Source organism: Astatotilapia calliptera, chromosome 20, assembly GCF_964374335.1.
Source record: "Astatotilapia calliptera chromosome 20, fAstCal68.1, whole genome shotgun sequence".
Lineage (NCBI taxonomy): Eukaryota > Metazoa > Chordata > Actinopteri > Cichliformes > Cichlidae > Astatotilapia > Astatotilapia calliptera.
Window position 1 is genome coordinate 18,272,365 of NC_137441.1, and position 26,336 is coordinate 18,298,700.

Sequence of the window (26,336 nt, forward strand, 5' to 3'; positions counted from 1 at the left end):
GATTACTTTTTTCAAGTAACGAGTAAAGTAAGGGATTACTATTGCAAAAACGGTAATTAGATTACCGTTACTTTCCCGTAGGAACGCTGCGTTACTGCGTTACTAAAACCGTGATTTTTTTGCGAGAATGTCTCACAACAGTGACGTAAGCGAGTGCGCCGTTAGTGACAACAGCTGTGTGCAGATCAACAATGGATCACATATCGATTGTGGGAGAGAGTATGAGCGTGCAGCGTTTAAAGCGTGGAAGTACTGACCTTACTTTGAGTTTGATTCCATAAAAAGTGACAAAAACATTAGTGTCCGTTGTGCGTGGGAAGAAAACTTCTTTTGACAGCGAAAAAAAACCCCTAAACTTCCAAGCAAGCACCGAGTGCGCTACCACGTAATGGGAAATTCACAGAGAAACTCGCGGATTCTTCAACTGACCGCGGCACACCTGCACCAGGGTAAACCCCCGCCTACTGCAGTCCTGCTTTACAGGTTAAAATAGAGCAACAGGACCGCTGAGTCTTTGACTTTATTTATTTTCTGCTGTGTTTTACTTGCATCTATTTGAAAGAGTGAGTGTAAACACAAAAAATATTTTATTTTATGTGCTGGAATGTGTAGAAAATAGGTTTAAATGTTAAACTAATTTCTTCAAGTCAGAGAATGGTGCATATAATTAAATTTTTTGCTTGATGCATAAAGTTAAAAGATTAAAACTAATAAAACAAGTTTTAAAAAGGGACCTTTCCATTTGATTACATTTTGTATGATGGATTATGTAGAAAAAGTAGAATTGGGCTGAAAGATCTATCGCTTTATCACCTCTTCAGGTTGTAAATCGTGTTTTTAAAAAGTAACTAAGTAACTAAGTAACTAAGTAATTAATTACTTTTGAAAATAAGTAATCAGTAAAGTAACGGGATTACTTTTTGGGGAAGTAATCAGTAATTAGTTACTGATTACTTTTTTCAAGTAACTTGACCAACACTGCTGGTGACAACACTGGAAACTGAGCTGGTGACCAAAGTGATGGTTGTGGTGGGAGTGGAGCGGGTAGTGGAGTAGATGACTGAGCTGACGGCTGGGCAGCTGACAATAGTAGTGGTGGTTGTAGTGGAAGTTGAGTGGGCTCACCGTCTTTCAAACTGTTTAGTCACAGGACGGCCAGTCTTTAATATTCCACTCACAGGTTAAATACGGAAACTACTCTTGTAGTTTCTAAACTGGGGAAAACTAAGAACTAAACAACAATCCTGAACACGAGGCGACAGCGTGAACATGAAGAAGGATAATCAGGGAGAACTGTCGGAGGAACACAGACGGACCAGTAACAATCAGGAGAAAACACAGGGCTTATATACACACAGGAGCAACCAGGGAATGAGAAACAGGAGGGAGACACAGCTGGGGTTAATTATACATAACGAGACAAGGAGAAGCAAAACTAGACTCACTGCACGTAGGACTGGGAGAATCAAAATAAAACAGGAAACAAGACACAATTCACAAATACGCGGACAACAAACAACAAATGAATAACCAATAATCAGGAAATAGAAATCAAACATAAAACACTGGGAAACACCCAGGACCATGACAAAAAACATCCGAGTTTTTTTCAAACCGCAATCAAGGTCTGAACAGAACTTGAAACTCAGCCTTAAGGCTGATGGACAGTTCTCTGTACAGCACTGCCAAAGCCAACATGAGGAAGCATGTCAAGGAAGGTAGTGTGCTTCTTGGCAGATGACTACCCCCACCAGGTGTGGAGAGACATCCAAGCCCTCTCCAACATCAAAGGCCAGAGCCACCCAGCCCCTGACGGCAGCCTCACACTTGGAGAGGAGCTTAACACCTTCTTTGCCCAGTTTGAGATGACCCCTCTCCCACACCCCTGCCCTCCTTCTCTCCCGCACCAGGCACACACCCCTGTCCCTCCAGGAACATGAGGTTAAGAGGAGACTGAGAGTGGTGAACCCCAGGAGAGCTGCTGGCCCAGACAGCATCCCAGGGGCTGCGAGGACCAACTGGTAGGGGATCATCACCAGGCTGTTCAACCTCTCCCTGACTTATGCCAGGTGGGAACGGTGTCATTCCCATCCCCACAAACCTGGAATAGACAGCCTTAATGACTACAAACCTATAACCCTCACATCTGTAGTCATGAAGTGTTTTGAACAGATAGTGTTTTCGCACCTTAGAGACTGCATACGGCCCTGTCCTGACTCCTACCATTTTGCTTACAAATCAAATCAGAATCAGAATCAGAATCAAAGTACTTTATTGTGATCCCAAGGGGAAATTATGTATTGGGGATATGAATTGGGAGGAGACCTTCACCATCACACTTCAGAGAGCACTGAGCCATCTGGAGAACAGTAAGAGTTATGTGAGGATGCTCTTTGTGGACTACAGCTCAGCATTCAACACTACAATCCCAGACATCCTTGCCACCAAAGTGGACCACCTTCAGATGTCAAGTATGCCGATGACACCACCATAAGCTGCTGCTGGCCTTCTACTGTGAGGAGTGGTAGAAGTGGAGCAGCTCTCCTACTGCCTGGGTATTTGAAATGCAGAGGCCACGACTGACAACAGGAAGGCTGCACAAAGGGTAAATAACACTGCCCAAAAAATCATTGGCTCCCCTCTGCCATCCCTGGAGGCCATCACCAGCACCTCCTGTTTCAGGAAAACCAGGGCCATCACAGGTAACCCCTTGCATACTGCCCACTACCTGTTTCACCTGTTTGGCCTGGTTCTCCTGGAATTTCTTCCTGTTAAAAGCGAGTTTTTTCTTCCCACTGTCATTAATTTTATCTTGTGCTTTTGTTTTATTGTCCTTCATTGTGTCATTGTTCTATTATGTGTTTTATCCTATTGTACAGTGTCCTTGGGTGTCTTGAAAGGCGCTTTATAAATAAAATTTATTATTATTATATGATTTTTGGGGTTTTCTCTTCTTTCTCTTTCTCTTCTTTCTTCTTAATTTTCTATCTGTGTACTCTTTTCAATGAACTCTCACTTCTTCCAATTTTCTTTTCAGCAGAAAAGAAAAATAACCAGCTGTTCTCCACAGAACCAGCAAAGGTGTACTCTCAGTGGCAAGGGAACAATAAGAGAACAGCACCACCAAGGCTGGAGACGGAGCAATACTGGAAGAGCATATGGGAGAAGGACGCAACCCATAACGGCAATGCTCAGTGACTAGTGGATCTGAGGGCAGACCATAGCAACCTCCATGAACAGGGTCCAGTAACCATCATGGTGGCAGACATCCAAGCAAGGGTCTCTAGTATGAAGAGTTGGACAGCACCAGGCCCCGACATGGTTCACGCCTACTGGCTGACTGCACTCCACGAGCGTCTGGCAGCACAAATGAACCAGCTGCTAGTGGACGAGAGACACCTGGAATGGCTAACCGAAGGTCGGACGCTCCTGATCCCCAAGGACCCCAAGAAGGGACCGGTCCCATCCAACTACCGACCAGTAACCTGCCTCAGTACTATATCGGCTAAGATGAAAAGGCACATGGGTCAATACATGAGCGGGGCACAGAAAGGGATTGGCAAGAATACCAGAGGTGCAAAACACCAGCTACTGGTAGACAGAACAGTCAGCCGAGACTGCAAGACCAGGCTGACCAACCAGTGCACTGCCTGGATTGATTACAAGAAGGCCTATGACTCAATGCCCCACAGCTGGATACTGGAATGCCTAGAATTGTACAAGATCAACAGGACCCTAAGAGCCTTCATCAGGAATTCAATGGGGATGTGACGTACAACACTAGAGGCCAACTCCAAGCCCATAGCACAAGTCACCATCAAGTGTGGGATCTACCAAGGAGATGCTCTGTCCCCACTGCTGTTCTGCATAGGCCTGAACCCCCTCAGTGAGATCATTGACAAGACTGGCTACAGATACCGACTACGGAACGGAGCAGTTGTCAGCCACCTCCTGTACATGGATGACATCAAGCTGTATGCCAAGAGTGAACGAGACATCGATTCACTGATCCACACTACGCAATGACATCGGGATGTCATTCGGGCTGGAGAAGTGTAGTCGGATGATAACAAAGAGAGGGAAGGTAGTCAGAACTGAGGGGATCGAGCTACCAGAAGGCAACATTGCAGACATAGAGGACAGTTACAAGAACTTGGGGTTCCTGCAGGCGAATGGGAACCATGAAGAGGCAGCTAGGAAAGCTGGCTTTCCTGGAAGATGGCCCCAACTGACCGAGTGCTCGGTGAATACCTCAGGCAGCAGAAACCCAAGAAAGAGGAGGGATACAAGGAACCATGATGGAAGGACAGGCCCCTGCATGGTATGTACCACCGGCAGATAGAGGAGGTGGCTGATATCCAGAAATCCTACCAGTGGCTGGACAAAGCTGGACTGAAAGACAGCACAGAGGCACTAATCATGGCAGCACAAGATGCTAGCAGGCAGGGCATACATGGAACGCAATAACCAAGTGGCCGGCATAGTATACAGAAACATCTGTGCCGAATATGGCCTGGAAGTTCCGAGGTCAAAATGGGAGACACCCCCAAGGGTGGTGGAGAATGACCGAGCTAAGATCCTGTGGGACTTCCAGATACAGACGGACTCTGTATCAAAGTGCAAAGCCTCACAGATGATGTGCAGCAGTGGGTCCCTCAGTCTGTCCTCACTCTGGACACTTGCAGTTGTCACACATGGAAATCAAATGTGTGATAAGCTGCAGGATTCAAACACAAGTGTAACTTATAAACACATGTTCATACTTTTATTCCACAATCAGAGAGAAAGAAAGAGAGAAAGAATGCAGGACAGACAGACAGGTGACAGTCTCAGGTGTATACACTGCTACAAAACAGCACAAGAGAAGGAGGATTTAGTGTTTGTGTTATTACGAGTGCTAAACAAGAAGAGTTTCCAGATGGTACAGTGGACACATGTGTGACTCCTGTGATCAAAGCATCTTTCTTTCAGCTTAACGAGTGAACCGTCAGCTCGTTCAAACACACGTTAAAATCCGTTTGGCTCGACACCACCGAACAGAGGCAGCAATATAACATAGCTAACATTAACAGTGCAGTGAATCCTGCTTGTGCCGTGATATTCAGGACTACAAACCGAGCAGCATCACTGAGTTTCAGCTTGTTGTGTTTGTGGATATATGACTGACTTTAATTATCCATAAAATCATCACATTCTCTGTAAGATTATGGTCAACTATTGAACGGCGTATATTTTAAAGTAAAGGCTCTAAAACCAAGTTAGTACAAACATCACTAATGTCACATAACTCTGCCGACATGTGGCCAACAGGAATGTCTTCATTATTAAACATTCGCACATAAGTGACATAATATTCAGTACTTTTGACAGTTCACTCTTCGGCCGCTCTGCTTCTGCCGTATTTTGCGGCAAAATTATCCACACCCACCGCCGCGCTATGAATTCTGGGATATATGGGACCACGAAGCGTGCACCGGACGACGCTTGACATTTGGGAAATCGACAGCATATTTGGAGTATGCATTTGAAGTACCCTTCGGATTGGGACAGCCGTCATTGCGTCGCGGTGACGTAATAATTCAATTCAATTCAATTTTATTTATATAGCGCCAAATCACAACATAAGTCGCCTCAAGGCGCTTCATAGATACAGAGAAAAACCCAACAATCATATGATCCCCTATGAGCAAGCACTTTGGCAACAGTGGGAAGGAAAAACTCCCTTTTAACAGGAAGAAACCTCCGGCAGAACCAGGCTCAGGGAGGGGCGGCCATCTGCTGCGACCGGTTGGGGTGAGAGAAGGAAGACAGGATAAAAGACATGCTGTGGAAGAGAGACAGAGGTTAATAACAGATATGATTCAATGCAGAGAGGTCTATTAACACATAGTGAGTGAGAAAGGTGACTGGAAAGGAAAAACTCAATGCATCATGGGAATCCCCCGGCAGCCTATGTCTATTGCAGCATAACTAAGGGAGGATTCAGGGTCACCTGGTCCAGCCCTAACTATATGCTTTAGCAAAAAGGAAAGTTTTAAGCCTAATCTTGAAAGTAGAGATAGTGTCTGTCTCCTGAATCCAAACTGGAAGCTGGTTCCACAGAAGAGGGGCCTGAAAACTGAAGGCTCTCCCTGTCACGGCTCCCGAGGCGAGCCGTGTGGAATAAATGAGGATCCAATCGCAGGCAGTCGTGGAGAAGTGAAGGTGATTTATTGAACACAAAAAGAATGTGGACAAACAGCAAAACGGGGCTCGAACTAAACTAAACTGGGAAACAACTAAACTACAGAGCACAAACCTGAATGAAAACGAGCAGAGGAGGATGACGATGAACAGCAGGGAGAAGACACGGTGGATACACAGACTGACACTGAGTAATACAGACGAACCGGCAACAGGCAGGAGAACACACAGGGCTTAAATACACACACCAGTAATCAGGGGATGAGAGACAGGAGGGCAACACAGCTGGGAGGAATCTGGGCTGACGGGACAGGGGAAACGTAAACTGATCACACTCACATACGACACGGACCTTCACAATAAAACAGGAAACTCAGACACATGGAACCAGACAAGACATTGAACTAAACAGACAGATTCACAAACAGATGGGGTGACACCATAGACAGACAGATTCAGACGCAGACCGAATATAACACAGAACTTAAACAATCATCATCTAGAAAATGATAACAAACTAAAAGCGCTGGGTCACCGACCCAGGACCATGACAGTACCCCCCCCTCAAGGGCTGGCTCCAGACAGCCCAGCAGAAACACAAAAACCGACCAAAACAAAACAGAAAAGGACCCGACCAGGGCGGGCGGAGGGGGCCCAGGACGGAGGGACAGAGTCCAAAAAGGCCCAGATGGCCAAGTTCAGGAGGCCGACCATGCGAATGGCAGCGGGGCAGGTCCGGATGCCGGCCACGCAGTAGGCAGTGGCGCGGAAACAGTTCTGGGGGCCGACCGTGCGGACGGCAACAGCGGCGTGGAAACAAGTCCGGAGGCCGGCCACGCGGAAGGCAGTGGCGGCGTTCAGGAGGGCGTCCACGGTGGCGGAGATGCCCAACAAGCGGCCTGGCAAATGACCGACGATGTGGAGGTGGTAGTAGGGGACCTGAAGGCTGCGTGGCCCCTGCAGCCCCAGGCGAAGCGGAAGCTGGACCAGACGAGGCGGAAGCGGAGGCTGGACCAGACGAGGCGGAAGCGGAGGCTGGACCAGACGAGGCTGATGAGGACGCTGAAGCAGAAGCTGGACCAGGCGATGCTGATGCTGAAGCTGAAGTTGGACCAGGCGATGCTGATGAGGATGATGAGGATGCGGAGGCTGGACCAGGCGAGGCTGAAGCAGAAGCAGAGGCTGGACCAGGCGAGGCTGAAGCAGAAGCAGAGGCTGGACCAGGCGAGGCTGAAGCAGAAGCCGAAGCTGGACCAGGCGAGGATGATGCTGAAGCCGGAGCCGGACCAGGCGTGGGTGATGCTGAAGCCGGAGCCGGACCAGGCGTGGGTGATGCTGAAGCCGGAGCCGGACCAGGCAACGGCGAGGATGATGCTGATTCTGGACCAGGCGAGGATGCAGCAGAGGCCGAGCCAGGCGACGGCATGGGTGAAGACACGGAGGCTGCAGCTGGCGTGGATGAAGACACGGAGGCTGCAGCTGGCGTGGAAGCTGGAGACGGAGGCGCTGCAGCAGGTGGCGGCATGGATGAAACTGCTGCTGCAAGCGAGGATGAGGCTGCTGGTGGAGCAGCTGGTGGCTGGACGGGCTCCTCGGGCCCCCCAGCTGACGAGGAAGGAGGCTGGACGGGCTCCTCGGGCCCCCCAGCTGACGAGGAAGGAGGCTGGACGGGCTCCTCGGGCCCTCCAGCGAGAACAGTCTCAGGACCAGTGGGCACAGGGGCACCCTGGAACACACAGGACAAAACCAGCAGGTGCGAGGACCTCTGGCAGGAATAGATCAGAACCAGCAGGCCCACGGGCCTCTGGCAGGAACAGATCAGAACCAGCAGGCGCACGGGCCTCTGGCAGGGACAGAACAGAACCAGCAGGCGCACGGGCCTCTGGCAAACACATAGCAGACTTCAGCCGCCCAGAGCATTGACTCTGCTCAGGCAGTGACAGCCAGGTGCAGTCCTCAGCTGGGTTCCTAGCCTCCAGGGGTCCAGAGTGGGCTGAGGGCTGAAACTCAGCCTCTGGGGAGGCCCTGGAGCGCGTCACAGTCTCCGAACTGGCCAGCTTTTTAGGAATGATTACATTATCATTAGGTTTGACGTTCTGCTTAGAACAAACGGATGAAACACAGTTCCTTTTAGATTGATTTGACTGAGCTTGTTGTACCGGAGTAGCAAGTGACACAGGGTGCAGGGCTAGTGGCTGCTGAACAGGAGGCTGAACTGAGGGTGACTGAAACAATGGTTGGGATGACGACGGTGGTGGAATTGGAGACTGAGCTTGAGGCCGGGCGGCTAACTGAGCTTGAGGCCGGGCGGCTAACTGAGCTTGAGGCCGGGCGGCTAACTGAGCTTGAGGCCGGGCGGCTAACTGAGCTTGAGGCCGGGCGGCTAACTGAGCTTGAGGCCGGGCGGCTAACTGAGCTTCCGGTTGCAGTTCAAAAGAATAAACAGTCCTGGTATTATCAGAGCTGGTGTTAATTGTCTCTGGGATATATGCCACAGTTTCAGCAGACCCTGGGTTAGCTGACATGGGTTTAACAGGTTCAGAAGAACAACAGCCCTTTGCTTTCACTGAAGTCTTAAAAATGCCAACCTGGGAGAGATCGGTTATCACGAAGGTAGGTAAGCTTTGTGAATTAGCTCCCACTGACACACCCCGAACAACCCCAGAAGAAAACGTCTCAAAGTTCAGTTTGGAGCTGTTATCCTTTTTACTCACCACAGTCGGCCGCTCTGATATCCTGGGGTCCGACTGTGGCGAGGGGCGTCGACGGCGTGAGTGCCGTTTCCCATTTGAAGGCTGGACCGACGGGCCGGGCAGGACACTCTCCGTCGGGTCAGGGAGTGAAGCATGAGTTGCAAGGTGGGTGGTAGCAGGGGGGATAAGATGAAGCTCGTTCAGAACGAAATTCTGTGTGAGCGGGTGAAGTGAGCTGAGCAACCAGGGGAGACCAGAAACTAAGCGCTGTAGCCGAACAGCTATGCCTTGGCGGAATTCTCTCCCCTCATGCTCGAGCCATAAGTTAATTAATTTGTCCACAGAGTAAACAATATCCTCCCGGAGCTCCTCGGGCGGGTTGACTGCTGCTGGGTCCATAGTGGCCGGTTCGTACTGTCACGGCTCCCGAGGCAAGCCGTGTGGAATAAATGAGGATCCAATCGCAGGCAGTCGTGGAGAAGTGAAGGTGATTCATTGAACACAAAAAGAATGTGGACAAACAGCAAAACGGGGCTCGAACTAAACTAAACTGGGAAACAACTAAACTACAGAGCACAAACCTGAATGAAACCGAGCAGTGGATACATAGACTGACACTGAGTAATACAGACGAACCGGCAACAGGCAGGAGAACACACAGGGCTTAAATACACACACCAGTAATCAGGGGATGAGAGACAGGAGGGCAACACAGCTGGGAGGAATCTGGGCTGACGGGACAGGGGAAACGTAAACTGATCACACTCACATACGACACGGACCTTCACAATAAAACAGGAAACTCAGACACATGGAACCAGACAAGACATTGAACTAAACAGACAGATTCACAAACAGATGGGGTGACACCATAGACAGACAGATACAGACGCAGACTCAGAGGCAGACCGAATATAACACAGAACTTAAACAATCATCATCTAGAAAATGATAACAAACTAAAAGCGCTGGGTCACCGACCCAGGACCATGACACTCCCTCCCATTCTACTTTTAAATACTCTAGGAACAACAAGTAGGCCTGCAGAGCGAGAGCGAAGTGCTCTAATGGGGTGATATGGTACTACAAGGTCATTAAGATAAGATGGGGCCTGATTATTTAAGACCTTGTATGTGAGGAGCAGGATTTTGAATTCAATTCTGGATTCAACAGGAAGCCAATGAAGGGAAGCCAAAACAGGAGAAATATGCTCTCTCTTTCTAGTCCCTGTCAGTACTCTTGCTGCAGCATTTTGGATTAGCTGAAGGCTTTTCAGTGAGTTTTTAGGACATCCTGATTATAATGAATTACAGTAGTCCAGCCTGGAAGTAATAAATGCATGAACTAGTTTTTCAGCGTCACTCTGAGACAGGATATTTCTAATTTTAGAGATGTTGCGCAAATGGAAGAACGCAGTCTTACATATTTGTTTAATATGTGCATTGAAGGACATGTCCTGGTCAAAAATGACTCCAAGGTTCCTCACAGCGTTACTGGAGGCCAAGGTAATGCCATCCAGAGTAAGAATATATATATTATATTATATATTTATGTATTTTATTTTATTGTTTACACTATTTAATTTGTAAAATATGTGTACACACACACACACATACACACACACACACACACACAGACACACACACACACACACACACACACACACACACACACACACACACACACACGTAGAAAAATATTTAGTATACAAATCCAGAAATGCATATACTATTATATATTGTACATATTGTACATATTAGTTTCAGATGTAGCCATTCTTGTATTTTGCTTGTTTACGTTATTGTATTTTGCACAACTCTGTTGCTTGTGAAGCTCGCACACAAGAATTTCACTCACATGTACTGTACCAGTGTACCTGCACATGTGATGTGACAATAAAAGTGATTTGATTTGATTTGATTTGAATCTGGTTAGATACCATATTTCTAGGCTTTTCAGGGCCGAGTACAATAACCTCAGTTTTATCTGAATTAAGAAGCAGAAAGTTAGCGGCCATCCAGGTCTTTATGTCTTTAAGACATTCCTGCAGTTTAACTAATTGGTGTGTGTTATCTGGCGTCATGGACAGATAGAGCTGGGTGTCATCTGCATAGCAGTGAAAATGTATGCTATGTCTTCTAATGATACTGCCTAAGGGAAGCATGTATAATGTAAACAGAATTGGTCCTAGCACTGAACCCTGTGGAACTCCATAATTAACCTCAGTGTATGAAGAGGACTCTCCATTTACATTGGTAATTGGAGTCTATTAGATAGATATGATACAAACCACTGCAGTGCAGTACCTGTAATACCTACAGCATGTTCTAATCGCTCTAATAGGATATTATGGTCGACAGTATCGAATGCTGCAATAAGGTCTAGCAGGACAAGCACAGAGATGAGTCCACTGTCAGAGGCCATAAGAAGATCATTTGTAACCTTCACTAAAGCTGTTTCTGTGCTGTGATGAGCTCTGAAACCTGACTGAAACTCTTCAAATAAGTCATTCCTCTGCAGATGATCTTTTAGCTGTTTGACAACTACTCTTTCAAGGATTTTTGATATGAAAGGAAGGTTGGAGATTGGCATATAATTAGCTAACACTGCTGGGTCTAGAGATGGCTTTTTGAGTAAAGGTTTAACTACAGCTAGCTTGAAGGCCTGTGGTACATAGCTGATTATTAGAGATAGGTTGATCATATTTAAGATCGAAGAATTAATTAATGGCAGGACTTCTTTGAGCAGTTTTGTAGGAATGGGGTCTAAAAGACACGTTGATGGTTTGGAGGAAGTAATTATTGAAGTTAACTCAGAAAGATCAATTAGAGAAAAAGAGTCTAACTTAACATCAATGGTACTAAGAGTAGCTGTAGATAATATTACATCTGTGGGATGATTATTGGTAATTTTTTCTCTAATGATAAAAATTTTATTTGTGAAGAAGTTCATGAAGTCATTACTAGTTAACGTTAAAGGGATTGTTGGCTCAAAAGAGCTCTGACTTTTTGTCAGCCTGGCTACAGTGCTGAAGAGAAACCTGGGGTTGTTCTTATTTTCTTCAATCAGTGATGAATAGTAAGATGTTCTGGCTTTGCGGAGGGCTTTCTTATAAAGCAGCAAACTATTTCTCCAGGCTAAATGATGATCCTTTAATAGGTCTCAAAATGCGTACTTCAAGCATGCGGTCTCTTAATGGACACAGCCATAGACATGCCACACAAGCTTGACAACATGGACACAACACAGACGTGAAACACATGACAGACTGGACAGGAAACATGACACATGATCTATGTGTCATAATCCAATCTATTTTTAAACCAAAATTGGTATTTGAGAATGTTGGTGATACCATGCTTTAAGATGTAAATGCCTATAAAATTGACATAAAATCACTTTTCTTTGAAAACTTTTTGCTTAGTTTGTTGGAGAAAAAGCAAAATCTTGAAATCTTGTGACAATAATGGAATGCATTGTTCTGGAAGAGGCATACCTGAAGTATTTATCACAAAAACTTGTCTGGTAATATACCTGGGCTTTTCCTTCCCTGTCTTGTCTTCCTTTTGTGGTGTGCAACTGATGAGGGTGAGGGGATACTAAAATATAAGGCAAAAATATAAGTGGTAGGCAGACTAGCGATGAGAAGCGATCCGTGACCTCAACTGCATGATCATGAAATCCACTGAGTGGAGCAAGTGTGCTGGCAAAATTTGGAAGAAATGGTGGGAGAAGACATCAGAAGAAATTCTGGACAATGAGAGACCTTGGTAGGGGAATGAGAGGAACCTCAGTCAGGTAGTGACGTGCTCGCAACAGAAGCTCTGATGGTGAAGCATGCTGGGAATTTTTGACGCTCTAGGTAAAGTTGTCACGGTCCCCGTGCCTGCCCAGCCGGCCTCATAAGGCTACACTTGTGTTTTTGCTTTCTCTCTCTCTCTCCCCTACCTCTCTGCCTGGGCGGAGCTCACTGCTGGCTCCTGCCCTTGGCTTACACACCTGTTGGCGATCAGCTGATTTCCCGACTACTATTTGAGGCTGGGCCACAGATTTTCTCATCGCTGGATAATTGTGCTACTAACTTTACCTTCCCGGACCTGTGACCTCCCAGCTGTACGAACGTGTGTGAGTTGGATGTGAGGACGTGAGCGAACGTGAGAGAGAGAGCCTTCCCCTAATCCCTTGGAACCCTGGATTTTTCCCCGTCACTGTATATATTATCGCACTGGTGTGTAAATAAACGGTGCTCTGAGACGTCAACCTGTTCTGCGCTTGAGTCCCTGCTTTCAGATTGTGACAAAAGTAAAGAAAAATTGTTCATAGAGTCGTTGGGGCCATATACATTTACGAAATGTATTTTTTGTTCCATGATAATATCTTAAACAGTGATGTACCTCCCCCTATGGATCTTTGATGAGCTTTAGACTTTGAAATGGTATTGGTTTGTGTGTAGGGATGGCCTATGCTATAGAGTGGGGCAAAAAAGTATTTAGTCAGCCACCGATTGTGCAAGTTCCCCCACCTAAAATGATGACAGAGGTCAGTAATTTGCACCAGAGGTACACTTCAACTGTGAGAGACAGAATGTGAAAAAAAAAATCCATGAATTCACATGGAAGGATTTGTAAAGAATTTATTCGTAAATCAGGGTGGAAAATAAGTATTTGGTCAATAACAAAAATACAACTCAATACTTTGTAACATAACCTTTGTTGGCAATAACAGAGGTCAAACGTTTACTATAGGTCTTTACCAGGTTTGCACACACAGTAGCTGGTATTTTGGCCCATTCCTCCATGCAGATCTTCTCGAGAGCAGTGATGTTTTGGGGCTGTCGCCGAGCAACACGGACTTTCAACTCCCGCCACAGATTTTCTATGGGGTTGAGGTCTGGAGACTGGCTAGGCCACTCCAGGACTTTCAAATGCTTCTTGCTTCTACACTCCTTTGTTGCCCGGGCGGTGTGTTTTGGATCATTGTCATGTTGGAAGACCCAGCCTCGTTTCATCTTCAAAGTTCTCACTGATGGAAGGAGGTTTTGGCTCAAAATCTCACGATACATGGCCCCATTCATTCTGTCCTTAACACGGATCATGCTGGTGATATCTTCATCTATTAGTTCTACACGGCGAGTCACTGTCCGCCGTGATAAACTGATTTTCTCAAATTTGTCTTTGGTCTCCGGGCACAAAATACCTGCTGTCTCTACCATACATTCTTTTAAAAACTCGCCCTCTGACAGTGGTTTGCTGGCCTTTGCTATTTTGAATGAAAGCATAAAACTGGCCTTGGTACTTGACTCTTGAATGGCAGTTTGACGGTGAAAAAAACTTTGCTGAGCCTTCAAATTAGCTGCCAACTTCTCAGCAGCAGATTCCCGTTCTTTTGTTGAGAGCTTGCTAGCATAATTTGCGTGCTTTGTGGCAAAGTGACGGCTAATATTATACTCTTTAAAAACCGCCACAGTTTCTTGGCATATCAGGCAAACAGCAGATGATCGGTGTTCAGTGAAAAAATATTTAGTTGTCCACTCCTTTTTGAACACTCGACATTCTCTGTCCACTTTCCTTTTCTTGGGTCCGCTCATCTTCATAGAGGGGCGGTAGGTCACAGGGTAAAGTGCAAACGTGGAGTAATAGGCCTACGCCGCTTCACCTCAACAAAGCCAATATATCTAGAGTGCGCCATCTAGTGAGGAAACATCAGAATTGCAGGGGAAATAAAACATTAACAAGGTTAATTTATTAAATTTTTTTCAAGTTTGGCGGGCCGGATCAAAACGTTTAACGGGCCGCACGTGGCCCCCGGGCCGTAGTTCGCCCATGCCTGAACTAGAGTTATTCAATATTCCAGCGACGAGTAGCTCAGCGCCCCTGCCTTAAGAAGTGTCAGTAACCAAATGCAGAATCACTGGTGATCAGCTGCAGGTGCGTGGGCCAAGGGTGGGAGCTCAATCTGAGCTCCGCCCAGGCAGAGAGACAGGAGAGAGAGAGAGCAAGGCGAGCAAGAGAGGGGAGAGCAAAGGCAGAGCAAACAAAAACAAAAACATTTGTGGCCACACTGGGCTGGCCGGGCAGGCACAGGGACCATGACAACGTGTTCATTTAGTTGGTTGCTTTCATGAGTGTCCACCACAGCAGGTCCTTTGTTTGTCCCCCGTTTCCCCAGTCATGGTCTGTGTGTCTGTCTGGTTTCTCTTGCCTTTCTGTCCCTTGCTCTCCTTGTTCTTATGCCCTTTCTCGTCCCTCCCTCTCTCGCCCCTCCCTCTGTTCCCTGGGTTTCATCAGTCTGCATCTTGGTGTGTATGTTTCACGTACTTCCTGTTTTTGTTTGAAACTAGACAAGAGTCCTGTGTGTTCCATACTCGGTTGTTCTTCCCCTGTCTCGTCAGTTGATTTTGTTCACCTGTGTTCCCCAGGTGTTTCATCTCTGCTCTGACCCCCTCTGATGTATTTACTGTCTGTGTCTCCCTCCGTCCAGTGTGGTGATCTCCCTCATCCTCTGGCTGTGTGTTCCGGCTGGTATCTCAGTTTAGGTTTCTTGGTTTATGTACATAGTCATTCAGCAATAAAGCTGTGTTTAAGTTTAATTTTCCCAATTAGTCTGCATTTTGGGTCCTATATCAAGCCTTCACTGCTACATGACAACAGACCATTGAAAAGATAAATCAAATCAATTTATTTATATAGCACTTTTCACAGGATAAAAACCACAAAGTGCTTCACAATAATATAAAACAGAAATACATAAAATACATCAATGATCAAACATACAGCACAAATTAAAAGCCAATTTAAATAAATGAGTCTTAAGCTGCTTTTTAAAAGAATAAATAAAATCAAGGCAACGCAATGATGGAGGGAGAGCATTCCACAACCTGGGGGCCACCGCTCTAAAAGATCGATCTCCTCTGGTCTTAAAACAAGTTTGTGGGACTACCAACAGCCTTTGATTAGATGATCTCAGGCTGGAAGCCAGTGTAATGAACGTAACACTGGTGTAATGTGCTCTCTTTTTTGTATCTTAGTTAAAAGCTTTGCAGCAGCATTCTGGACTAACTGGAGATGGTCAAGATTCATTTTGCTCAGACAAAGAAAAAGACTGTTACAATAATCTAAGCGAGATGAAACAAAAGCATGAATAACCATTTCTAACTCAGATTTAGACAGCAAAATTCACAGTTTGGAGATGTTTCTTAGCTGAAAAAGGCAATTCCTAATTAACTGACGAGACTGTTGTTCTAGGGACATGGCAGAATCAAAGATCACACCAAGGTACCTGAGGTTAGGGTGAACAGATGAGCGAGAGAACCAAGATGCTGTTTGATATCTGGTTGTCGGGGGCAATAATTAATGTTTCTGACTTCTCAGAGTTCAGCTGTAAGTAGTTGTGACCAAGCCGCTATTCAATGGAAGCTAAACATTTAATTAAACAGGACAGTTTATGGACTTCCATTGGCTTAAAAGAGCAATAGAGCTGAATATCATCAGCATAGAAGTGATAAGACACCTCAGGGAACTGCCTAATTAGAAGTCCTAGAAGTAACATGTACAAAAGAAAAAGAATAGGACCCAGAACTGAACCCTGCGGTACCCCACATGTCAGATCTTTAGAATGTGACATAAGTCTGACTGATTTGGGCTGGTTGGTGAGGAGATCAGTGATACAGGATCAGATGGTATCCTCTGTGGACTGATTTGCTCTGTAAGCAAAGTGGTAGGGGTCCAGAGAGGGCAGTAGGCAGTCTCTGATATGCTGAGACACTCGAAACACTTCATGACTGAAGATTTAGGGGGTATAGGTCTGTAGTCATTGAGGAAGTCTATTACAGGCTTTTAGGGAATGGGAATCATTATGTAGGCCTTCAGACAGGTGGTAATGGTGGCATGAGTCAGGCAGAGGTTAAACAACCTGATGAAGATCCCCTCCCAGTTGGTCCGCACAGGCTTTGACCACAGCCCCATGCCATCATGGCCACAAAGCTCTCTTGGAGTTCACCACTCTCAGTTGCCTCCTTACCTCATGCTCCTAAAGGGAGAGTGCTGGGTGAGAAGGAGGGGGAGGTGAGGTGACGCTGAGCAAAGAAGTTGTTGAGCTGCTCTGCTAAGTGTGAAACTGAAGGCCTCATCCTCCTCCTGTGAGCCTCCTTAGCTTGTTTGACACCCCTCCTAGAGTTGGCTCTGGCAGTGCTGTACAGAAAACTTTCCCTCAGCTGGAAGGCAGAGTTACCAGTTCTGATCAGAGCCTGTACTTCTCTCGTGATCCAAGGTTTCCAGTTAGGAAAAACTGTTATATTCTCAACACAGCACTTAATGTAGAAAAGGACAGACTAGGTGAAGCTCTCCAGGTCCTGCTGTTCAAAGATGAATCAGTCTGTCAGATCAACACCTGTAGCTGGATGAGAGCACCATCTGGCCATGTTTTAGTGACCTGGGTGCTTGGAGGGGTTTGTTTCCTGAGGATGGTTTAAAAACAGATGAAGAGCAGAGACGAGTGGTCATATTGTCAGAGGTGGGGGAGGGGTGTCGCTTGATGTTACTGTGCACATGGTCCAGTGTCCTGTTGCCCCTGGTAGAGCACTTTGGGGAGTACAGCTTTCAAATAAATAAAGTCCTCAGCAACAACATGCCTCAGCCTTGATGTATATACAGGGAGTGCAGAATTATTAGGCAAGTTGTATTTTTGAGGAATGATTTCATTATTGAACAACAACCATGTTCTCAATGAACCCAAAAAACTCATTAATATCAAAGCTGAATGTTTTTGGAAGTAGTTTTTAGTTTGTTTTTAGTTTTAGCTATTTTAGGGGGATATCTGTGTGTGCAGGTGACTATTACTGTGCATAATTATTAGGCAACTTAACAAAAAACAAATATATACCCATTTCAATTATTTATTTTTACCAGTGAAACCAATATAACATCTGCACATTCACAAATATACATTTCTGACATTCAAAAACAAAACAAAAACCAATCAGCGACCAATATAGCCACCTTTCTTTGCAAGGACACTCAAAAGCCTGCCATCCATGGATTCTGTCAGTGTTTTGATCTGTTCACCATCAACATTGCGTGCAGCAGCAACCACAGCCTCCCAGACACTGTTCAGAGAGGTGTACTGTTTTCCCTCCTTGTAAATCTCACATTTGATGATGGACCACAGGTTCTCAATGGGGTTCAGATCAGATGAACAAGGTGGCCATGTCATTAGTTTTTCTTCTTTTATACCCTTTCTTGCCAGCCACGCTGTGGAGTACTTAGATGCGTGTGATGGAGCATTGTCCTGCATGAAAATCATGTTTTACTTGAAGGATGCAGACTTCTTCCTGTACCACTGCTTGAAGAAGGTGTCTTCCAGAAACTGGCAGTAGGACTGGGAGTTGAGCTTGACTCCATCCTCAACCCGAAAAGGCCCCACAAGCTCATCTTTGATGATACCAGCCCAAACCAGTACTCCACCTCCACCTTGCTGGCGTCTGAGTCGGACTGGAGCTCTCTGCCCTTTACCAATCCAGCCACGGGCCCATCCATCTGGCCCATCAAGACTCACTCTCATTTCATCAGTCCATAAAACCTTAGAAAAATCAGTCTTGAGATATTTCTTGGCCCAGTCTTGACGTTTCAGCTTGTGTGTCTTGTTCAGTGGTGGTCGTCTTTCAGCCTTTCTTACCTTGGCCATGTCTCTGAGTATTGCACACCTTGTGCTTTTGGGCACTCCAGTGATGTTGCAGCTCTGAAATATGGCCAAACTGGTGGCAAGTGGCATCTTGGCAGCTGCACGCTTGACTTTTCTCAGTTCATGGGCAGTTATTTTGCACCTTGGTTTTTCCACACGCTTCTTGCGACCCTGTTGACTATTTTGAATGAAACGCTTGATTGTTCGATGATCACGCTTCAGAAGCTTTGCAATTTTGAGACTGCTGCATCCCTCTGCAAGATATCTCACTATTTTTGACTTTTCTGAGCCTGTCAAGTCCTTCTTTTGACCCATTTTGCCAAAGGAAAGGACGTTGCCTAATAATTATGCGCACCTGATATAGGGTGTTGATGTCATTAGACCACACCCCTTCTCATTACAGAGATGCACATCACCTAATATGCTTAATTGGTAGTAGGCTTTCGAGCCTATACAGCTTGGAGCACGACAACATGCATGAAGAGGATGATGTGGACAAAATACTCATTTGCCTAATAATTCTGCACTCCCTGTACAACAGAGCAGCAGTGAATAGTATAAGAAACTACAGGACTATTGACTGTGCAGAACCTTTCTATTCACTGCAGGAGTCTTATCTTCCTCTGTTTTCTTCTTGGCAGGTTATTTAACCGTTACTAGTGAATCTCTTCCTCCTGTCGTCATTGGAGATACAGTCACACTCAAGTGCAACTTCCAAACAGATGGCAGCCTGAAAGAGATTGTGTGGTTTCGGGAAAGCGAACAGGTAAAGTTAGTTAGCTTTGAGCTGAATGATGATCTTGCGTGTGTAATGCTGCAACAAGAGTACTGAGAGGGACTAGAAAGAGAGAGCAGATTTCTCCAGTACTGGCTTCTCTTCATTGGCTCCCTGTTAAATCCAGAATCAAAATCCTTGTCATCACATTACAAGGTCTTAAATAATAAGGCCCCATCTTATCTTGAAGACCTAATAGTACCGCATCACCCCAACCAAACACTTGGCTCTCAGACTGAATCAGAGTCAAAATGACTTTTATTTCCAAGTTTGTGCGTGGATCTTGCTGTGGTGTTATGGTGAAAAGTATTTACAGTATATGTAATATATACATCACTGTATAAATATTAACAATAAATACACATAAAAGAAATATATAATACCTAGTACCTACAGTTATAGAATACAAATGATAAATTAACAAATATGTAAGATTATGAGTGAGAGGAGTGCAAAATGTAGATAGGAAATGATGTGCAAAGTCTTTATAGCCTGAGTATATTGTATTTCCGTTGTTTTTTCCTATCAGCCTACCTCTCTGACATGTCTTCCCAATGTGATGTTTGTGTAAAGTTTGGTCAGAAGGTTCCTTTGTAAGTGCGCATGCACCATTAGCGTGCTGCCTGATGTAACCTATAATTTCCTTCGGGATTAATAAAGTATTCTGATTCTGATTCTGATTTACAACAAAGTGCAAACACCGGTTACACTCAGCAGAAGGGCCAGATTACACTTTTCCAAAAAACAGAGCCTGCATAGTTAAGGGGGAAAAATTTTTTTTGGGCAGATATGAAATAGACAAGATAAATTTATACCAGAATCATGGGAAGAGAAAAATATGATAATGGAAAAGCAACAGCCCATGATGTGCCAGCATGTGCCAGTGTGTTTATCTAATTTTACAGATGGATTTATTGATGTGGCTGCTATGTCAGTCTGACTTCTGAAGTGCACAGGGCTATATTTAATGCTTAGATTCAGTCAAATGATGCAAAACTGATCGGACAGTACTTCAAACTACTGATGGACAATGACCCAAAGCCAGCTGCAAAATACACCTAAGAGTTTCTCATGGCAAAGAAATGGGATATTCTTCAACCGCTGCGTTAGTCAACTAATCTCAACACAAAAACTGGAAATACATTTTTTACTTTTTTATGTTGGGGTTGGCAAATTGCACATGTCAAGGCTGATATAGGACTTTCAAATTGATACCATAGGCGTGTCTACTAAAACTCTCAGGCGATTTTGAATCTCAGTGACCTCAACTTGAAGGTTAGAGGTCAGAGGTCAAGCTTTCTGAAATGGTAAATGGTAAAATGGTAAATGGCCTGTATTTATATAGTGCTTTACTAGTCCCTAAGGACCCCAAAGCGCTTTACATATCCAGTTATCCACCCATTCACGCACACATTCACACAATGTTGTAAAGCGATAACTCGAGACGGAAATCACATAAGATTTTGAAACTGATACCATAGGTGTATCTGTTTGGAAGCTGAGGCGTGCATAAATTCATACAGTGGGGCAAAAAAGTATTTAGTCAGCCACCGATTGTGCAAGTTCCCCCACTTAAAATGATGACAGAGGTCAGTAATTTGCACCAGAGGTACACTTCAACTGTGAGAGACAGAATGTGAAAAAAAAAAAATCCATGAATCCACATGGTAGGATTTGTAAAGAATTTATTCGTAAATCAGGGTGGAAAATAAGTATTTGGTCAATAACAAAAATACAACTCAATACTTTGTAACATAACCTTTGTTGGCAATAACAGAGGTCAAACGTTTACTATAGGTCTTTACCAGGTTTGCACACACAGTAGCTGGTATTTTGGCCCATTCCTCCATGCAGATCTTCTCGAGAGCAGTGATGTTTTGGGGCTGTCGCCGAGCAACACGGACTTTCAACTCCCGCCACAGATTTTCTATGGGGTTGAGGTCTGGAGACTGGCTAGGCCACTCCAGGACTTTCAAATGCTTCTTACGGAGCCACTCCTTTGTTGCCCGGGCGGTGTGTTTTGGATCATTGTCATGTTGGAAGACCCAGCCTCGTTCCATCTTCAAAGTTCTCACTGATGGAAGGAGGTTCTGGCTCAAAATCTCACGATACATGGCCCCATTCATTCTGTCCTTAACACGGATCAGTCGTCCTGTCCCCTTGGCAGAAAAACAGCCCCATAGCATGATGTTTCCACCCCCATGTTTCACAGTAGGTATGGTGTTCTTGGGATGCAACTCAGTATTCTTCTTCCTCCAAACACGACGAGTTGAGTTTATACCAAAAAGTTCTACTTTGGTTTCATCTGACCACATGACATTCTCCCAATCCTCTGCTGTATCATCCATGTGCTCTCTGGCAAACTTCAGACGGGCCTGGACATGCACTGGCTTCAGCAGCGGAACACGTCTGGCACTGCGGGATTTGATTCCCTGCCGCTGTAGTGTGTTACTGATGGTGACCTTTGTTACTTTGGTCCCAGCTCTCTGCAGGTCATTCACCAGGTCCCCCCGTGTGGTTCTGGGATCTTTGCTCACCGTTCTCATGATCATTTTGACCCCACGGGATGAGATCTTGCGTGGAGCCCCAGATCGAGGGAGATTATCAGTGGTCTTGTATGTCTTCCATTTTCTGATGATTGCTCCCACAGTTGATTTTTTCACACCAAGCTGCTTGCCTATTGTAGATTCACTCTTCCCAGTCTGGTGCAGGTCTACAATACTTTTCCTGGTGTCCTTCGAAAGCTCTTTGGTCTTGGCCATGGCGGAGTTTGGAGTCTGACTGTTTGAGGCTGTGGACAGGTGTCTTTTATACAGATGATGAGTTCAAACAGGTGCCATTCATACAGGTAACGAGTGGGGGACAGAAAAGCTTCTTACAGAAGACGTTACAGGTCTGTGAGAGCCAGAGATTTTCCATGTTTGAGGTGACCAAATACTTATTTTCCACCCTAATTTATGAATAAATTCTTTACAAATCCTACCATGTGAATTTATGGATTTTTTTTTTCACATTCTGTCTCTCACAGTTGAAGTGTACCTCTGGTGCAAATTACTGACCTCTGTCATCATTTTAAGTGGGGGAACTTGCACAATCGGTGGCTGACTAAATACTTTTTTGCCCCACTGTATCTATATGGTCCGCCTCCTCTAGTTCAATTGATTCTAATTCTAATGTACTTCTCCCTGGCAGATTATTGAAGGAGCCAGTGCCAAGCAAAAGATTTTCAGCTATAATGCCATGTACAACACTAGCTACTCCAACATGGAGGACAACCGCAAACGGGAGGACCTAGTATACCAGTCAACAGTTCGGTGAGACTAGTACACTGAAATAGTGTTTTTGTTATGCTCTATGATAATTTTCCACAGAAAATCTGAGTTGTTAATAAAAATCATTCTTTGCATGAACAGACTTCCAGAAGTTCACATGGAGGATGATGGCCTGTATGAGTGCCATGTAGGGATTTATGACAGAAATTCCAAAGACAAAGTTATTCTAGCCTCTAGCAGTATCACCCTCACTGTCATAGGTATGTATTCATACTCATGTTGTCCCATGAACATCTCTGGCTGTATCAGTGGTTTTCTCTTGGCACCATGTATATCTTTTACTAAATTCTGTAGTAATTTATGGAAGTATTGTAAAGTATTTCATTATAGCTATAGTTTGGTTATAATTTGCCATTGGTGTATATTTTACAGGAAGAATTCATTACACTGGGGTAATAAGTTGTAAAAATAGTAAAAAAAAACATTATTGTAATGTTTTGAAATTTTTGCTCTTTAAGGTCTTTGCACTCCAGTGTCAGCTCAGCTTCATTAAACACACCTTCAATGAAATGAAAGCACCTTCCTCTTTGACTGCCTTGGTCATTGTATTTTCTCTCCAGTACCTCCAAAGTCTATCTCTGTGGTGGTGGCCAACAGCCCAGCTCCATTCAGCCGCTACGAGGCTCAAAACTTCACTCTGGTTTGCATTGTTACAGGAGCAAAACCAGCTCCCATGGTGAGATGGAGAATTTTTATGTCTTTATCTCTCTTGAAAGATTTGGTATTTACATCACTGCTAAGTATGTGAGGAAGGATAACTTAATTGTTGATCATCAGCCTATTTATGAATATGGAAACAACTCAAATATTTTCCTGATAGAGTTGAAAACTGTGTTCTTTCTTTCACTGCAGAATTAATTTAGTGTGCACTGCTGGATTTGGTTGGTGCTCACATAAAAAGAGCAATAACCCCTACTTGATGCACCCTACAGCAGTTGGAAATTTGGAAGCAAAAAAGCTATTTAAAACTGTGTTCTGTACCCTGGATGACCTCTTTTGAACATTGGAATTGGGAATTTATTGCATTGGGAATTAATATTGGAGAATATTATGTGGCTGTAAGCAGGAAAACTCCAACAATCAGCAGTGCAGTGACAGCTCCTTTATTTACAGTATGCTTTCGTGTTTTCCACTTATGAAGCCAACAGAATTAGAGGCAATGTCATTTTAGAAACATAATTCTGGCTACCCTCCCTCCCTCCTCCCCCCCCCCCCCCCCTCTTGCCCTCAGCAGAGATAGTTTCAGCCCTATCCCAGGCAGTGACCCTGAACTAGATAAGCAGAATTAAATAGATGGATACAATTCTTGCTGAAAATGCCACTACAAAATAAAAAAGCAATAGAGCAAGAACAATGCAGACCCATCTTATAGCAAAATGCAAAAGCTCTTATGTACACTGAAAGGATGGTTAGATTTTGTTATTCACCCTGTTCCTATTTCATTTCCCCCTTCTGCACTGTAAGCCTGTTTGGATGCCTAAACCTAAATGACTAAAAACAAAGATAAATCTAAACATGTTGCCACACGGGGAACAAATCCTGTATGTAAAGTTGTCTTAGCACTACCAACCCCTGAGAAGTGTCTGCTATCAGTGAAGACAACAGGAGCAAGTGCAACTGCCAATAACCTTGATAATGTCCAAGTTGGTGTCTATATCATAGACTTGTAAAAATTACAACCTGACGATTATTTGATTTTCCTGGTTGCTGCTTAGCCGTAAAAGGCTGAGTTATTATTATCTACTGGGCGGGTGGGAAAACAGGCGGCATGGACTTCCAAATGAATTAATAGCACAGGTGCAAATACTAAAAATCTCAGTGACCTCAACTTCAAGGTCAAGGTCAAAGGTCAACTTTTCTGAAAATCACCTGGAAGATTTCAGATTTAAACCATAGATCTATGGAGGAGGAGCCTGAGGGGTAGCACTGGTGGCTGCCAGCATTTTTAAAAATTTTACAGCTGTGGATGAGACTCACATTTCTGCACTATCCTACTAACTTTAACACACACAATGGAGTTCTCCAGCTGAACTTGACTTATGATTAAATGTCTTCAAAATGCCTAGTGAGCTAAGTTTTTCTCTCTCTGCTGTTTAGGTATACTTCAAGAGAGATGGTGAGCTTATTGATGTTGTGCCAACAGCCCAGTCTTTTTCTTCAGTAGGAGTTCAAAGTAAGAGCCCAGGTCACAAAAAGAGCTGGACTATGAACCAGGCAGGGCTTTGGAGTACCCAGGTGTTGACCAGTCGAGATGTTGATGACACCAAACTCCAGAGGACCCTGCTGGAGCAAGAGGAGAAGCAGGCCAGGCTAGACCATAATGGACCTGTTGACTCTCAGGGCCAAGAAGAAGAGTCCGAACTGAATCCTGAGGAAACCACTGAGATTATCCCTGAGACAATAGTGAGCAGGGAATTTCCCCGCTGGGTTCAGACTACTGACCCTCTCTATTACTTCTATCACCGGCAGCAGGCAGCAGGCGATGGCACCATGGAGGTTAGAGCCATGCTAACCTGGAGCCTCAACCCCCAGCTTGACAATGAGGCTCTATTCAGCTGTGAGGTCAACCACCCAGCTCTATCCATGCCCATGCAAGCTGAGGTCACATTGGGTGAGTCATTCACTAACTGGCTGAGCTAACATGCAAACAGAGTTGTTTTTAAATCCAGTCACATGTGTTCAGTGTCCAGTGTGTTATTTTTACATTTTTCCTCTTAGCTGCTCCCAGAGGACCTAAGCTGTCCATGAGTCCCAGTAAAGCCAAAGTGGGAGATACAGTGCGGATCACTGTCCAGGGCTTCCAGCTGGGACCTTCTGCAGTGAGTATTCAACACAGAGACTCTAAAAATCATTGTGAAGTTTAAAAATCTGAACTTGTAGTACTTCTGTTGGATAGCTGTGACAGTTTCAATGGCATAAAATTTAAAATGCTTCTCATGCTCACACACCTGTGTGTCCACAGAGTGAAGTCTTCCCTGAGCCAATGTTCACTTGGACCAAGGTTGGTGGGGATCTGCTCGATGGCAGAGCAGTCCATAACGGAAGGGAACTCATCCTGGAGAGAGTCCCTGCTGAGCTCAATGGCTCCATGTTTCGCTGCACAGCCCAGAATCCTCTGGGCTCCACGGATACCCACACCCGCCTGATCGTGTTTGGTGAGTTGTTTGTGTAGGGATTAGTTCTGATCAGTCAATGCTTTCGGTCTTTTCAAAGCGAATCTTGTGTTTTTACAGACAACCCAAGACTGAAGAGAGGAAAAGAACATTACATTGGTACGTCAGTTTCAGTACAGCTACAACTGTGACGGTGGCAACTTTGCACGAGTCTAAAAGAAAAACAAGAAGTATAAAAAGAGAGTGACCTCAAGGTGTGGGCTTTTTGGGAGTTCCCAGCACATTTTAATAACTACACATAATCTGATTACCTCCAGGAGGTAGGGCAGGTCATCTGCTACTCAAAGGTCGGTGGCTCAGTCGCTGGCTCTTCCAGTCCACAGTGCCCTGAGTGAAGATACTGAATCCCAAATTGCAAATTCATGATAGAAAACAGTTAAAGGCATTGAATTACAGTGGGGCAAAAAAGTATTTAGTCAGCCACCGATTGTGCAAGTTCCCCCACTTAAAATGATGACAGAGGTCAGTAATTTGCACCAGAGGTACACTTCAACTGTGAGAG

At 44.9% G+C, this 26,336-nt stretch overlaps 1 protein-coding gene across 4 annotated transcripts in view; it reads left to right on the forward strand.

Moving 5' to 3' along the window:
- igsf21b (immunoglobin superfamily, member 21b) overlaps nucleotides 1-26,336 on the forward strand; it is a 48,017-nt gene that overhangs the window by 16,774 nt on the left and 4,907 nt on the right. For 2 of the 4 annotated variants that reach the window (XM_026154579.2, XM_080294437.1), the window contains 8 exons: nucleotides 19,196-19,320; nucleotides 22,522-22,643; nucleotides 22,743-22,861; nucleotides 23,222-23,337; nucleotides 24,759-25,272; nucleotides 25,380-25,480; nucleotides 25,624-25,816; nucleotides 25,895-25,933. In XM_026154579.2, the coding sequence (XP_026010364.1) occupies nucleotides 19,196-19,320; nucleotides 22,522-22,643; nucleotides 22,743-22,861; nucleotides 23,222-23,337; nucleotides 24,759-25,272; nucleotides 25,380-25,480; nucleotides 25,624-25,816; nucleotides 25,895-25,933 (1,329 nt within the window). The remainder of the gene's footprint in view (nucleotides 1-19,195; nucleotides 19,321-22,521; nucleotides 22,644-22,742; nucleotides 22,862-23,221; nucleotides 23,338-24,758; nucleotides 25,273-25,379; nucleotides 25,481-25,623; nucleotides 25,817-25,894; nucleotides 25,934-26,336) is intronic. The other 2 variants (XM_080294438.1, XM_080294439.1) reach the window with 1 other exon arrangement.